The sequence below is a fragment of the Halichoerus grypus genome, chromosome 6 (assembly GCF_964656455.1).
Source record: "Halichoerus grypus chromosome 6, mHalGry1.hap1.1, whole genome shotgun sequence".
Taxonomy (NCBI): domain Eukaryota; kingdom Metazoa; phylum Chordata; class Mammalia; order Carnivora; family Phocidae; genus Halichoerus; species Halichoerus grypus.
In genome coordinates, this window is record NC_135717.1 from 9,514,685 (window position 1) to 9,528,085 (window position 13,401).

Genomic DNA, 13,401 nt, shown 5'->3' on the forward strand with positions numbered 1-13,401 from the left:
ACCACTTGTATAAAAAGCATTTAACCACTGAGAACAAAGATTTATCTTCTCTCCAAAAAAATAATTCCCTCTATAAAATATGGCTATAAGCTAGATGAAACAAAAAGAATAATTTTCAGAGACAGAATGTTAAACACATCCCTAGGCAATCTATCAGTATGTATCAAAGTCCTAAAAATGTGCATACCCATTGAACCAGCAATTCCTTTTTTTTTTTTAAGATTTTATTTATTTATTTGAGAGAGAGAGCATGAGTGGGGTGGAGGGGCAGAGGGAGAGGGAGAAGCAGACTCCCCGCTGAGCAGGTAGTCTAATGCGGGGCTCGATCCCAGGACCCTGGGATCATGACCTGAGCCGCAAGCAGACACTTAACCAACTGAACCACCCAGGTGCCCCTGAACCAGCACTTCCTCTTGTTAAGAATTTAGAAGTAAAAGGATAGTCATCATCGACTGCTTATAAAAGGAAAAACAAAAACAGAAGGGAAAAACTACATAAAGGTACGTCAGTAAGGGAATCATTTTTTAAATTAAAATATATCCATATAATGAATGCAACCATTATATACAAATAATTATATGTAATATACTGCATGTAACATATACAACCATATAATATACAACCATAGGGGAAAAACATTTCTTAATCAGGACAAATTTATCAGAATCATCTAGGGTGCTATTAAAATGCAGACACTTGGGCCCCAAACTTACTGAATCAGAAGAATCTCTGGCAGTACAGCCTGGGAATCTACATTTTTAATAAACTCCCCTGGTGACTATCATACACCCTACAACTTGAAAATACTGTTTTGGAAAAAAATTTAATGACATCACAGATGTTTACCACATAGTAAATGAAAAAAGTTACAAATTAGTATGTATAGAATACTCCTATTTTTAAAAGTCACTTAAAAGCTAACCACCAGGGGGACCTGGGTGGCTCAGTTGGTTAAGCATCCAATTCTTGGTGTCAGCTCAAGTCATGATCTCATGGGTCATGGGATGGAGCCTCTCCCTCGGTGCCCCCCCACACCCCCCCAAAATAAATAAATCTTAAAAAAAAAAGGATGTATCATGACTCTGGATGTATTAAAAAATATAAACCTTAGAATCAATAAAACAAAGCACTAAGTCATTTTAAAGGTATTTACTGTCTTAGATTAGTAGCTTCACATATTCCTTATAAAAGCATTGATTAGAACTGACTACTCAGTTTCTGAGTTTAATTATATTACAAATTGCTTTATTTTTAACTGGGAAGAGCTATTACCTGGGGAAAGTCCTTAACTGCTGGGAACTGATTCTTATTTTTCAAACCGAGTTTGAAGCTCAATTGCAAATTATTCTTATACCCTAATAATTCATATTAAAAGAAAAAAAGCATGCTATCTCCTAGGGAAAAAATACAATTTAACTTAAGGTCATAATTACAAAGACTAGAAAACCCCTCAGAATTTGTTGTAGAAACACAATCATTCACATTTTTTTTAGCACATTTTCTCTGAGAAAACTAGCCGTATATTTTCTGAAGTAACATTTACTACATGTAAAAGGTCTAATAATACAAAGTGCCAACTAACCTTATCTTCATTTTGTAATTTCACGTCATATTTGTGAGGCAGAAATTTTGGTGGAGCCCATTTCCTTTCTCCTTTTTTTAATGAAGTAGGGAGTTTTCGTGGAGATCTACGTGCTCTGTCACCTAGTCAAATCAATAGAAAATTAGTGAAAAAAACAAGTCTTTAATTTTATCCATTCATTCATTACTAATATTCTTAATGAACACCTACTCTGCACTAGGCACTGAGTGATGGGGCACAAAGATGAATCATAAAGTCCTTACCTCAAGCAGATAAAGTCTATGAGTCTACAAAAATTACATTACAATGTGATGAACTACTGTAACAGAGATTGGCAGAAAAAAATACTGTGATAGGAGAGAGAAGCAATGTCTAATTTGGTCTGGAAGATAGGCAAAGGAAAGGGCCTAGAAAGAGTAAGACTTGTTCAGAGACTATAAGCAACGAGATAGGTGACTATGATCTAGACTATAGTAAAAACTTCAGACCAAAGAGGTAAGTAGGGTCCAAATTATAAATAACATTGTATTCCATTATTATTATTTTTCTAAAGTAGGCTCCATGTCCAATGTGGGGCTTGTACCCACAACCCTAAGATCAAGTCACATGCTCTACCGACTAAGGCAGCCAGGTGCCCCAACACTGAATGCCATTTAAAGAGACTGGAATGTGTCTCGTGGGCACTAAGGAAACAAAGGATTTCCCATCTGACTAGATATATGCTGTGAAAGATCATTATCATGACAAAATTAAAAGAAACACTTTCAGCAGTTAGAAAACGAATGAAAAGGGCAGGTGAGACTGAAGATCGGGAATCACAAGATACAGCACTAAACATCTGAATCAATGTAACTGAAATGGAGGCTGAAAGAGTCTAGAGGCATTTAGAAGACAGACATGGTAACCAACTAGATGTGGAAATGCTAACAGTTTCCAAGTTTTCTGCCTTAGGGACCGAGGAGATGAGGGGGTCGTTAACTGAGTAAGAGAATGCTGAAAGAACAGCAGGACAATTCTTGTTGATGTGCCTTGGGAAGATAACATAAAGAGTAAGATGATCAATTTAGCCTTACAGGTGTTAAAATTTGAACTGCCTGGGACAGGCACATGAAGACTGGGTCTAGAGTTAAGGAGTTAAGCCGATGTGGGTCTGGGAATCATCAGCCTTTATACAGATTAAGAATTTAAACTGTGGGCAGGAATGAAATATAACAATACCCTTGTATAGAAAAATAAAAAGGAGGCAGAACAAAATCCTATGAAAAATAATTTAATGAATGGCAGATGAAAAAAGGAGGTTAAAAAAAAAAACAAAAAACAGAAAAGTAAGGGCGCCTGGCTGCCTCAATCAGAAAAGTGTGCAACTCTTGATCTCGGGGCCATGAGTTGAGTCCCACGTTAGGTAGAGGAATTACTTAAAAACAAAAAACAAACAACCCCTCCCCCACCCCCGAAAAGTAGTTGGGAAACCTAGGGAGACTATGGTATCAAGTAAGCTGAAAGATATGAGAGTGACCAACAGTGTTAAATGGAACAGAAAAGTAAAACACAAAGGAGCAATGAGTGAATTTTGCAATTAGGGGGGTCACCTATAAGCTTATTAGGAAGTTTCAGAGTAAAGAGGCAGGAGTTACACCGTAACAGCATTAAGGAATAAACTGATGGTCAGAAAGTGGAGACAACATTCTCAAGAATCTTAACCTGAATAAGAAAGACAGAAATAGAACAATAGGATCAAGGGAAGGTATGTTTTTGTTTTTAGAAAATGGGACTTTGTTTATAAGCTGAGAAGAACCATTAGAAAGAGGGTTTAAAACACTGTATAGTAGAGGGACGCTTGGGTGGCTCACTCAGTTGAGCGCCCAACTCTTGATATCAGCTCAGGTCTTCATCTCAGGGTCGTGTGTTCAGGCCCTGCATTGGGCTCCACGCTGGGCATGGAGCCTACTTAAAAATACACACACACACACACACACATATATGTGTATGTATGTATGTGTATGGATGTATGTATGTGTGTGTGTGTGTATATATATATATATATATATATATATATATTATATGGTAGAATAATAAAAGTTTACCCAGCCCTTGAGAAACTAAGAGGGAATGGTATTAACTTTTTTTTTTTTTAAGATTTTATTTATTTAGTTGTGAGAGAGAGAGAGAGAGATAGCGCACAGGCAGAGGGAGAAGCAGGCTCCCTGCCAAGCAAGGACCCGATGCAGGACTCGATCCCAGGACCCTGGATCATGACCTGAGCCAAAGGCATAACCGACTGAGCCAAACAGGCATCCCAGAGGGAATGGTATTCAAAGCACAAGTATCTTGGTCAAGAGAAAAGAGAGCTCCCTTCTAAGATGGAGGAACAGAGTCCTACCAAGGAGGTTAGGAACACAAAGCTGAAAAGTTCCTGCCCTAATACATTACTTTTCCCCCCACAAAGTAAAAGGCCAAGTCACATGATGAGAAAATATTTTTTGTACTACAATTTGCCTATCATATTTCTATGGAAATTCTAATCAATTTTTCCCCTGAAGACATGCAGAATACATCATAACATTAATTCTTTAGCCCACCTACTACTCTTATCAACATACTAGCAATAACATTACATCCCAGTAATTAAAACCCGAACTAAGGCACACACTCTAAAAAATAAGCCAAAGCCTAAAACCAGCAGTTCCTGGTACACAATGCTTAGGTGTAAAACAAACAGCTATAACACATCACTGGTATTCCAATGATCCTCATTCTAGAAGAAGTGTTAGAAGACAGATCAGCCAACACCTAACCAAAACATTTATCAACCTCAAATCTAGGGAACTGTGAATAACACACATATTATAAAACTGTCAAAAAGAAACTGAAAAATGCAGACATTAGCATTCATAACACAGAGTAGAAAACAAAACCAAAGTATCAACAGCTAGGGGGGAGCAGCTATACAACGATCTCTGAAGCTTCCTTGGGACTAGATAAGGACGGCCCTCTAAAACCATCTGCACGTATCCCAAACATCTGGAGACACAAAATAGAATGGAAGGCAGATAGCAGAACGTTTTAAGTAACATTCTAACTCAAACTTTGTGACAGTTAAATATTGAGGTGAAACTCTTTAATCCCCGAACAGTCACGGGGAAGGAGATCGATAAACACAAACCCTTTGAGTGCTCCTATTTTTGGAGAGAAAAGGGATCCAGTCAAATTCCTTATTTACACACACACACACACACACACACACAAATGAAGGCCTCAGAGGCTGAGAAGTCTCCCCAGGAAGCAACATCTGTTTCTCAACTTTCAAAACATCACAGGGCGCCTGGGTGGCTCAGTTGGTTAAGCGACTGCCTTCGGCTCAGGTCATGATCCTGGAGTCCCGGGATCGAGTCCCACATCGGGCTCCCTGCTCAGCAGGGAGTCTGCTTCTCCCTCTGACCCTCCTCCCTCTCATGCTCTCTGTCTCTCATTGTCTCTCTCGCAAATAAATAAAAAAATCTTAAAAAAAAAAAAAAAAAAAAAAAAAAAAAAAAAAACATCACTGTTAGGTCTCCAGATCCCGAAAAATTACTTTTAGTGTTTCACAATTCTGGCAGCTCCCATCTGAGAGGGACCTAAATTATAGAATATAGATAAAAGGAAGTACCTTAAAAGCACCACACTGGCTTATAACATGAAAAGAAACAGAAATAGAATTAGCCCCTCCTACTCCAATCACCTCCTTTCCACACTTATTTCCATATTTCCAACTTAGAGAAAAGGAAAGCAAACTTTCTTTCCCATCTTGGGTAGACAGGTATGTGCACACAGATTTCTAAGCAGCCAGAGGTAATGACTTCCCAATGGTCCTAACTGTGCAGGGAGATTTAAATCTTCTTTTTTTTTGGTGGGGCGGAGGGGCAGGTTTAAATCTTAATTCACTTGGTGAATATTTGATTTTCTGAATCATAAATGAACAAAAATATGTCTAGCTATCTACAAAACTCAATTACAAATCTAGTTGCTAGAGAACTCAAAAAGATTTGTGTATAAAATAAACAGAACAGAGTAACATAACTCACTAAGGAAAGCTAGCATCATACATACTAATACTCTCTCTCCTTCCTTCATCCTCTTTTACAATTGCCTCCTTCTTCTGATGATCCTGAGCAATTTGGCTAGAATTCTCTTTGTCACTTGAGGGAGAATCACAGGCACCATCTGATTTCTTCTCAGTGGCCTCTTCATCTACTTTCTCCAAAGGATGAATCTTCACAATCCTCACCTTGAGCATTTTTTCCTTCCCAACCTATAAAGGAGACAGGAGAGAATCAAAGACAATAAATAAGAATCAGAAACCTAAAGATATTTAGAATATATTATCCAATATCCATCCCACTTCACCTGACAGAAATTCACTGAAACTCTGAAGCAGCCAAGTACAGTGACTTTTTTCCAACTTTATTTCTCAGACTTCTAACTTGAAATAGGATACCTTAAAAAATAAAATGATCACCATCTAGTTCAAAATTCATGCACCAATGTACTAAGGCCAAAAGGCAATCATTATACTAACCTGACATATATGTAAAATACAGTTCAAGAATTTCCATTTTTAAGAAAATCAACTATACAGGAACACCTGGCTGGCTCAGTAGGAAGAGCACATGACTCTTGATTTCAGGGTTGTGAGTCTGAGCCCCACACTGGGTGTAGATTACTTAAAATTAAATCTCTAAAAAATAAATAAATATCAACTATACACATGGATATCCAATTATTCTAGAATCATCTGTTGAAAAGACGATCTTTTCTTCACTTAATTACCTTTCCACGTCTCTCAAAAATCAGTAGTGGGGGGCACCTGGATGGCTCAGTCAGTTAAGCAACTGCCTTCGGCTCAGGTCATGATCCCAGGGTCCTGGGATAGAGCCCTGCATCAGGTTCCCTGCTCAGTGGGGAGCCTGCTTCTCCCTCTCCCTCTGCCCCTCCCCCCCCGACTCGTGCTCTCTATCTCTCTCAAATAAATAAATAAAATCTTTAAAAAAATAAAATAAAGATTTATTTCAGAGAAAGAGAGAGAGAATGCAAGCCAGGGAGAAGGGCAGTGGGAGAGGGAGAGGGAAGTCAGAGGAAGCAGACTCCCCGCTGACCAAAAGGCTCGATCTCCCCAACCGGAGATCATGACCTGAGCCAAAACCAAGAGTCGGACCGAGCCACCCAGGCACCCTTCCACATGAACTTCATAATCAGCTTGACAACTCCTACAAAAAAGCTGCTTGGATTTTTATTATTATTATTTTTTAATTTGAGTATAGTTGAAAAGCTGCTGGGATTTTATTGCAACTGTAGTTAATCTACACATCAATTTAGAAAGCACTGACATTTCAACAATACTGAGTTTTCCCACCCATGAACAAAGGTGTATCTATCATTTAAAGCCTTCTTTAATTTCTCTCAGGAACATTTTATAATTTTTAGTGTATGGATCTTGGGTATCTCTTGTCAAATTACTCCCAGAGTATTTCACATTTTTTGACATTACCATAAAGGGTACTGATCTTTCCGGGAGCCTGGGTGGCTCAGTCGGTTAAGTGTCTGCCTTCAGCTCAGGTCATGATCCCGGGATCCTGGGATCAAGTCCCACATCGGGCTCCCTGCTCAGCAGGTAGTCTGCTTCTCCCTCTGCCCCTCCCCCCACTCATGTTTTTTCTCTCTCTCTCAAAAATAAATAAACAAAAAATCTTGAGGGACGCCTGGTGGCTCAGTCGTTAAGCGTCTGCCTTCAGCTCAGGTCATGATCCCAGGGTCCTGGGATCAAGCCCCGCATCAGGCTCCCTGCTCAGCGGGAAGCCTGCTTCTCCCTCTCCCACTCCCCCTGCTTGTGTTCCCTCTCTCCCTGTGTGTGTCTCTGTCAAATAAATAAATAAAATCTTAAAAAAAAAAAAAAATCTTTAATGGTACTGATCTCTCTAAATTTCAATTTCCAATTGTTCGTTGTTAACACTGGTTTTCATATTATTTATCTTGTCTTGTATCCTGCTACCCTGCTCATAAACTCATTAGTTCTAGTAGCTTTTATGGGAGATTCCAGATTTTCTACATAGACAATCATGTTGTCTGCAAATAAAGATCACTTTACTTCTTCCTTCCCAATTTAGATGCCCTTTATTTCCTTTTCTTGACATAGTACCACTGACGAGAACCACCAGTACAATGTTAAATGGAGTGGGAGAGCAGACATTCAGTCTTTTACCATTAGGTATAATGTTAGCTGGAGGTTATTCTGTAAATATCCTTTATTAGACTGAAGGCATTTCTATTTGCAGTTTGCTCAGAGTTTTTATCAGGAACTGATGCTGGATTTTGTTGAACACTTTCTGTGTGTAAAATGAGATGACCATATGGTTTTTCATCCTGTTTATAAGGAGAATTATAAATTTATAACAACTTTGAATTTGTAGGATAAACCCCACTGAATCATGATAAACTGTCCTTTTCCTAGTGCTGGATTTCATTTGCTAAAATTCTGATTAAAAAATTTTGCATCTATGTTCACAAGGGAGTTTTATGAACACAGATTTTTTTTTTTCTTAATCCATAGTTTTTTCTTTTAATGTGCTTATATGGTTTTAGTATCAGGGTAATGGTGACCTCACATAGTAAGTTGCAAAGAATTCCCAGCTCCCTCTCCTCTTCTATTTTCTGATAACATTTGTATAGAATTGGTGCTGTTATCTTCCTTAAATGTTTGGTAGACATTTGGGCCTGGAGTTTTGTCAGATAATTTTAACCACAAGTTTAATTTCTTTAATAGATATAATAGGGGCTATTAAGGTTTCTATTATTTCTTGTTGAGTGGGTTTTGGTAGTTTGTATCTTTCAAGGAATTTGTCCATTTTAGTTGTCAAATTTATTGGTGTCAAAGATGTTCATAATATTTCCTTATTACCCTGTCAATATCTGTAGACTGTAGGTATCACCTGATTCTTCATGTTGGTTAATTTGTGTCTTCTCTTTTTACCCTGGGAGTTTGGCTGGAGGTTTATCAATTTTATTGATCTTTTTCAAATTAGCAGCTTTTGGTTTCATTGATTTTCCTGTTTTCTATTTTACTAATTTCTACTTTGATCTTTATTAAATCCTTTCTTTTTCTGTTTTCTTTGGATTTAATTTGCTTTTCTTTTTCTTATCTCTTAAGGTAGAAGCCAAGGCCAACGATTTGAGACCGTTTTTTTCTAATAAAACAGTTTGGTTGTTTAGTGCTATACATTTCTCCTAAGCCCTACCGCAGGCAGCATCTCATAAATTCTAACACATTGTTTTCACTTCCATGCAGTTCAAAACATTTTCTAATTTCCCTTTTGATTTTTTTCTCTAATCCAAGTAAGTTAAAGGTGTCTTACTGAGTTTCCAATTATCTGTGGTTTCCAGATAGCTATTATTGATTTCTAATTTAATTCCATTTTGGTCACAGTATATTCTTTGTATGACTTGAGTCCTTTTAAATTTATTTACTTTTTTATGGCCCAAAGTATGGTCCACCTTGGAAAATTCTGCACTTGGGAGCAATGTCTATTCTGTAGTTATCAGGTAGAGTATTTTACAAATGGCAATTAGATTAAGTCGGTTGATAATGCCATTGAAGTTTTCCATATTCTTGCTGACTTTCTGTCTACTTTTTCTATCAGTTACTGAGAACAGGGGTGTTGAAATCTCCAACTACAGCTGTGATGTCTATTTCTTCTTATAGTTCTATCCATTGTTGTTTCACAGATCTTTTTTAAGCTGTATTTATTTGAAAGAGAGAGAGAGAGAGCACACACAGGGGGTGGGGGGTACAGAGGGAAAGGGAGAAAGAGAGAAGCAGACTCCCTGCTGAGTGCAGAGCCCAGATACAGGGCTCAACCCCTCAACCCTGAGCCGAAATCAAGAGTCGGGACACTTAACCGACCCAGGCACCCCATTTCATAGATCTTGAAATTCTCTTTAGTAAATGCATAAACATAAAGGGCTGCTATGTCCTCTCAATAAACAGACCCCTCTGTCATTATGAAATATTTATCTGGTAATATTTTTTGCCCTGAAATCTACTTTGTCTGATACTTATATAGCCACTCCAGATTTCTTTTGACCTAATATTAGGATGGTATCTCTTTCTCCATCTTTTTACTATTATCCTATTTGCATCTTTCTTATAGGCAGCATATAACTGGGTCTTGCTTTTTTATCCAATCTGGCAATTTCTACCTTTTAACTTAAATGTTTAGATCATTTATATTAAATGTAATTACACATACAATTAGGTGTAGTTGCTTTTTCTTTTTTTTAAGATTTCTTTATTTGAGAGAGAGTGTGTGCACGGGGCGGGGGGCAGAGGGGGAGGAGAGAGAGAATCTCAAGCAGGTGTGGGGCTTGATCCCAGGACCCTGAGATCATGACCTGAGCAAAAACCAAGAGTCAGATGCTCAACCGACAGAGGCACCCAAGTGCCCTGGTATAGTTGCGAAATTTCTATTCAGTTTCATGAAAACTAAAAAATTCTGCTCTTCAAAGGACACTGCTAAGAAAATGAAAACACAGGGGCGCCTGAGTGGCTCAGTCGGTTAAGCGCCTGCCTTCGGCTCAGGTCATGATCCCAGGGTCCTGGGATTGAGCCCCACATCAGGCTCCCTGCTCAGCAGCGAGTCTGCTTCTCCCTCTGCCTGCCGCTCTGCCTATCTGTGCTCGCTCTCTCTCTCTGTCAAATAAATAAATAAAATCTTTAAAAAAAAAAAAAGAAAGAAAATGAAAACACAAACCCTAATTGGTAGCAAAAGCAAAGCATATACCTAATAAAGAACTTGTACCCAGAATAAAAAACTCTTAAAACTCAAAAACAAAATAATCCAATTTAAAAATGGACAAAGATTTGAACAGACACTTCACCAAAAGAAATATAAATAAAAGGATAGTAACAAATACATGAGATCTTCAACATTATTAGTTATTAAAAGGATATTTAAGAAAAAAATCCTTTGTCAAAAGGTATGTGCACACTCAATTGTATTCAGTAATGCTCAAGTGTTTATCAAAACAGTTAGCAGTAAACCAGCAGCTCCACATTCTTGTCAAAACTTGCCATTATTTTGACTTTTTCTTTTTTTTTTTTTTTAAAGATTTTATTTATTTATTTGAGAGAGAGCGAGTACATGAGAGGGGGGAGGGTCAGAGGGAGAAGCAGACTCCCTGCTGAGCAGGGAGCCCGATGCGGGACTCGATCCAGGGACTCCAGGATCATGACCTGAGCCGAAGGCAGTCACTTAACCAACTGAGCCACCCAGGCGCCCGACTTTTTCTTATTTACTAATCTGATGTGCATAAAATGGTCTTGCTAGCTTTTAATTTGCTTTCCTGGATTACTAATGAGTTTAAACACTTTGTCATATGTTTATGGGCATACTTATCTCCCTAATTTCTCTCTCCCCCTTCGTCAAACTCTTCCTCTTTCACCTTGCAAATGTGTACAGCATATTTTCCTTTTGCCACTCCAAATCGGTCTCCATTCTTCTCTACCTTACTCTGTGCTGTATCATACAGGCTGATCTTTGTGGCATACACCAAAGGGCTCCCTTGTCTAGATTTTGGTGAGTTCAACCATAGGAAGCAAGAGCAGAAAATCAGATGGTGGAAGAAAAGTGCTGTTGGGGTATTTATTCCCTTGACTACCTCCCTAGGAAATTGGTTACATCTTACTATCAAAGTACTCTTCTACAACTACATTACTCTTCTCTAATTCCAGTACCCACTCCCTCCCTTGTTTCTTTGGGGTTTTGAAGTGGTAGTCTCTCTACTGTTGATAGCAATCAGGTACTTAACCTTTTCTTGTTAGTTTTCCTTAACCTAGATCACACTGTTGTCTCTTATCTATAGTCCCTTTATTAAATTCAATTCAATTACACCATTTGAATATGCCATCTGTTTCCTGCCAGGACTCTGACTAATGTAAAGTATGTGATTAAAACCCACAGACATTACAAATATAACAAAAAGAACTAGCTAGGAGCTCCAGGGAGTCAAAGTAAATTAGGGAAAAGAACAAGAACTTTGGAACCACACAAAAAGACAAAAGTTTGAATCCTTGTCCCATCACTTACTGGCTACCGTTGGGCTACCTAAGCCATTCCCCTCCTTCTTTTCTCTTGCCAGGCTGCCTTTTCTGAGGCTTTAAAAAAAGAGGGGGGATGGCTCAGTTGGTTAAGCGTCTGCCTTCAGTTCAGCTCAGGTCATGATCTCGGGGTCCTAGGACTGAGCCCCACATCAGACTCCCTGCTTGGCAGGGAGCCTGCTTTTCCCTCTCCCTCTGCCCCTCCCCACAGCTCATGCTCTCTCTTGAGCTCTCTCTCAAATAAATAAATAAATCTTAAAAAAAAAAAAAAGGCAATATTCACTTTCTCAGCCCCTTGCAGCTAAGGATGGTTATATAGACATAGTCTAGCCAATAACATGTAAAGACAAGGGTCGGGGTGGGGGGAGGGAGTATACACTTCTAGTAAAGATTTTCTTACAATGCTTAGGTAAGCATTTTCTCACTCTGAATACAGTCACAAGTTCACAACCAAGAGGCAACAAAGCTAAGGACAAAACCCAACACCCTGAGAAGAGCAGAAAGGCAGAAAGATAACAAAGTATAGGTCCTTGACAATAATATCCAGCCTCTATGCCAAATCTGGTACCACCTGCCTCTAAGACTTACTATGCGAGATAATCAAATGTCTTCATTGCTTAAGCCAATACTACTCAGTGTTGTCCCCAGAGTGTCATCATCACACCCGGAGCTGGTCAGAACTGCATACTTTTAGGCCCTACCCTCGGGGATGGTGCCCAAGAATGTATATTCAGAAGTCCTCCAAGTGATTTTATTTAGGCTAAAGTCTGAGAAGTACTGGACACTGCTAGTCAGCTATTTCATTACATACAGCTGAAACTATTCTTAACTAAAACATATCAATCTGAGGACGCCTGGGTGGCTCAGTTGGTTAAGTGGCTGCTTTCGGCTCAGGTCATGATCCCAGGGTCCTGGGATCGAGTCCCGCATCGGGCTCCCTGCTCAGCGGGGAGTCTGCTTCTCCCTCTGCCTGCCGCTCCCCCTGTTTGTGCTCGCTCTCTCTCCCCCTCTGACAAATAAATAAAATCTTTAAAAAAAAAACATCAATCTGAACAAGCTATTTTTTTTTAAGATTTTTTTTTTTTTTGAGCTATCTCTACACCCAGTGTGGGGCTTGAACTCATAGCCCCAAGATCAAGAGTCACATGCTCCACCAACTGAGCCAGCCAGGAGCCCCCAAACAAGTTATTTAAATACTTGAGCCTGACATGCACCCAATGTTTATAGCAGCAACATCCACAACAGCCAAATGATGGAAAGAGCCCAGATGTCCATCGACAGATGAACGGATAAAGAAGATGTGGTACACACACACAAGCAAGCGTGCGCGCACACACATGATGAAATATTACTCAGCCATCAAAAAAGAATGAAATCTTGCCATCTGCAATGATGTGGATGGAACTAGAGGATATTATGCTAAGTGAAATGAGTCTGTCAGAGAAAGATAAATATCAAATGATTTCACTCATGTGGAATTTAATAAACAAAACAGATGAACACAGGGGAAGGGAAGGAAAAATAAGACAAAAGCAGAGAGGGAGACAAACCATAAGAGACTCTTAACTATAGGAAACAAACTGAAGGTTGCTGGAGGGAAGGAGGGTGGGAGGATGGGGTAACTGGGTGATGGGCATTGAGGAGGGCACGTGATGTAATGAGCACTGGGTGTTATACACAACTGATGAGTCAC

At 39.0% G+C, this 13,401-nt stretch overlaps 1 protein-coding gene across 2 annotated transcripts in view; it reads right to left on the bottom strand.

Annotated features, from left to right (window-relative positions):
- Positions 1-13,401, bottom strand: part of BAZ1B (bromodomain adjacent to zinc finger domain 1B) — a 70,327-nt gene that overhangs the window by 42,338 nt on the left and 14,588 nt on the right. For both annotated transcript variants that reach the window (XM_078074469.1, XM_036112546.2), the window contains exons 4-5: positions 5,669-5,870; positions 1,583-1,704 (exon numbers count right to left, since the gene is read on the bottom strand). In XM_078074469.1, the coding sequence (XP_077930595.1) occupies positions 1,583-1,704; positions 5,669-5,870 (324 nt within the window). The remainder of the gene's footprint in view (positions 1-1,582; positions 1,705-5,668; positions 5,871-13,401) is intronic.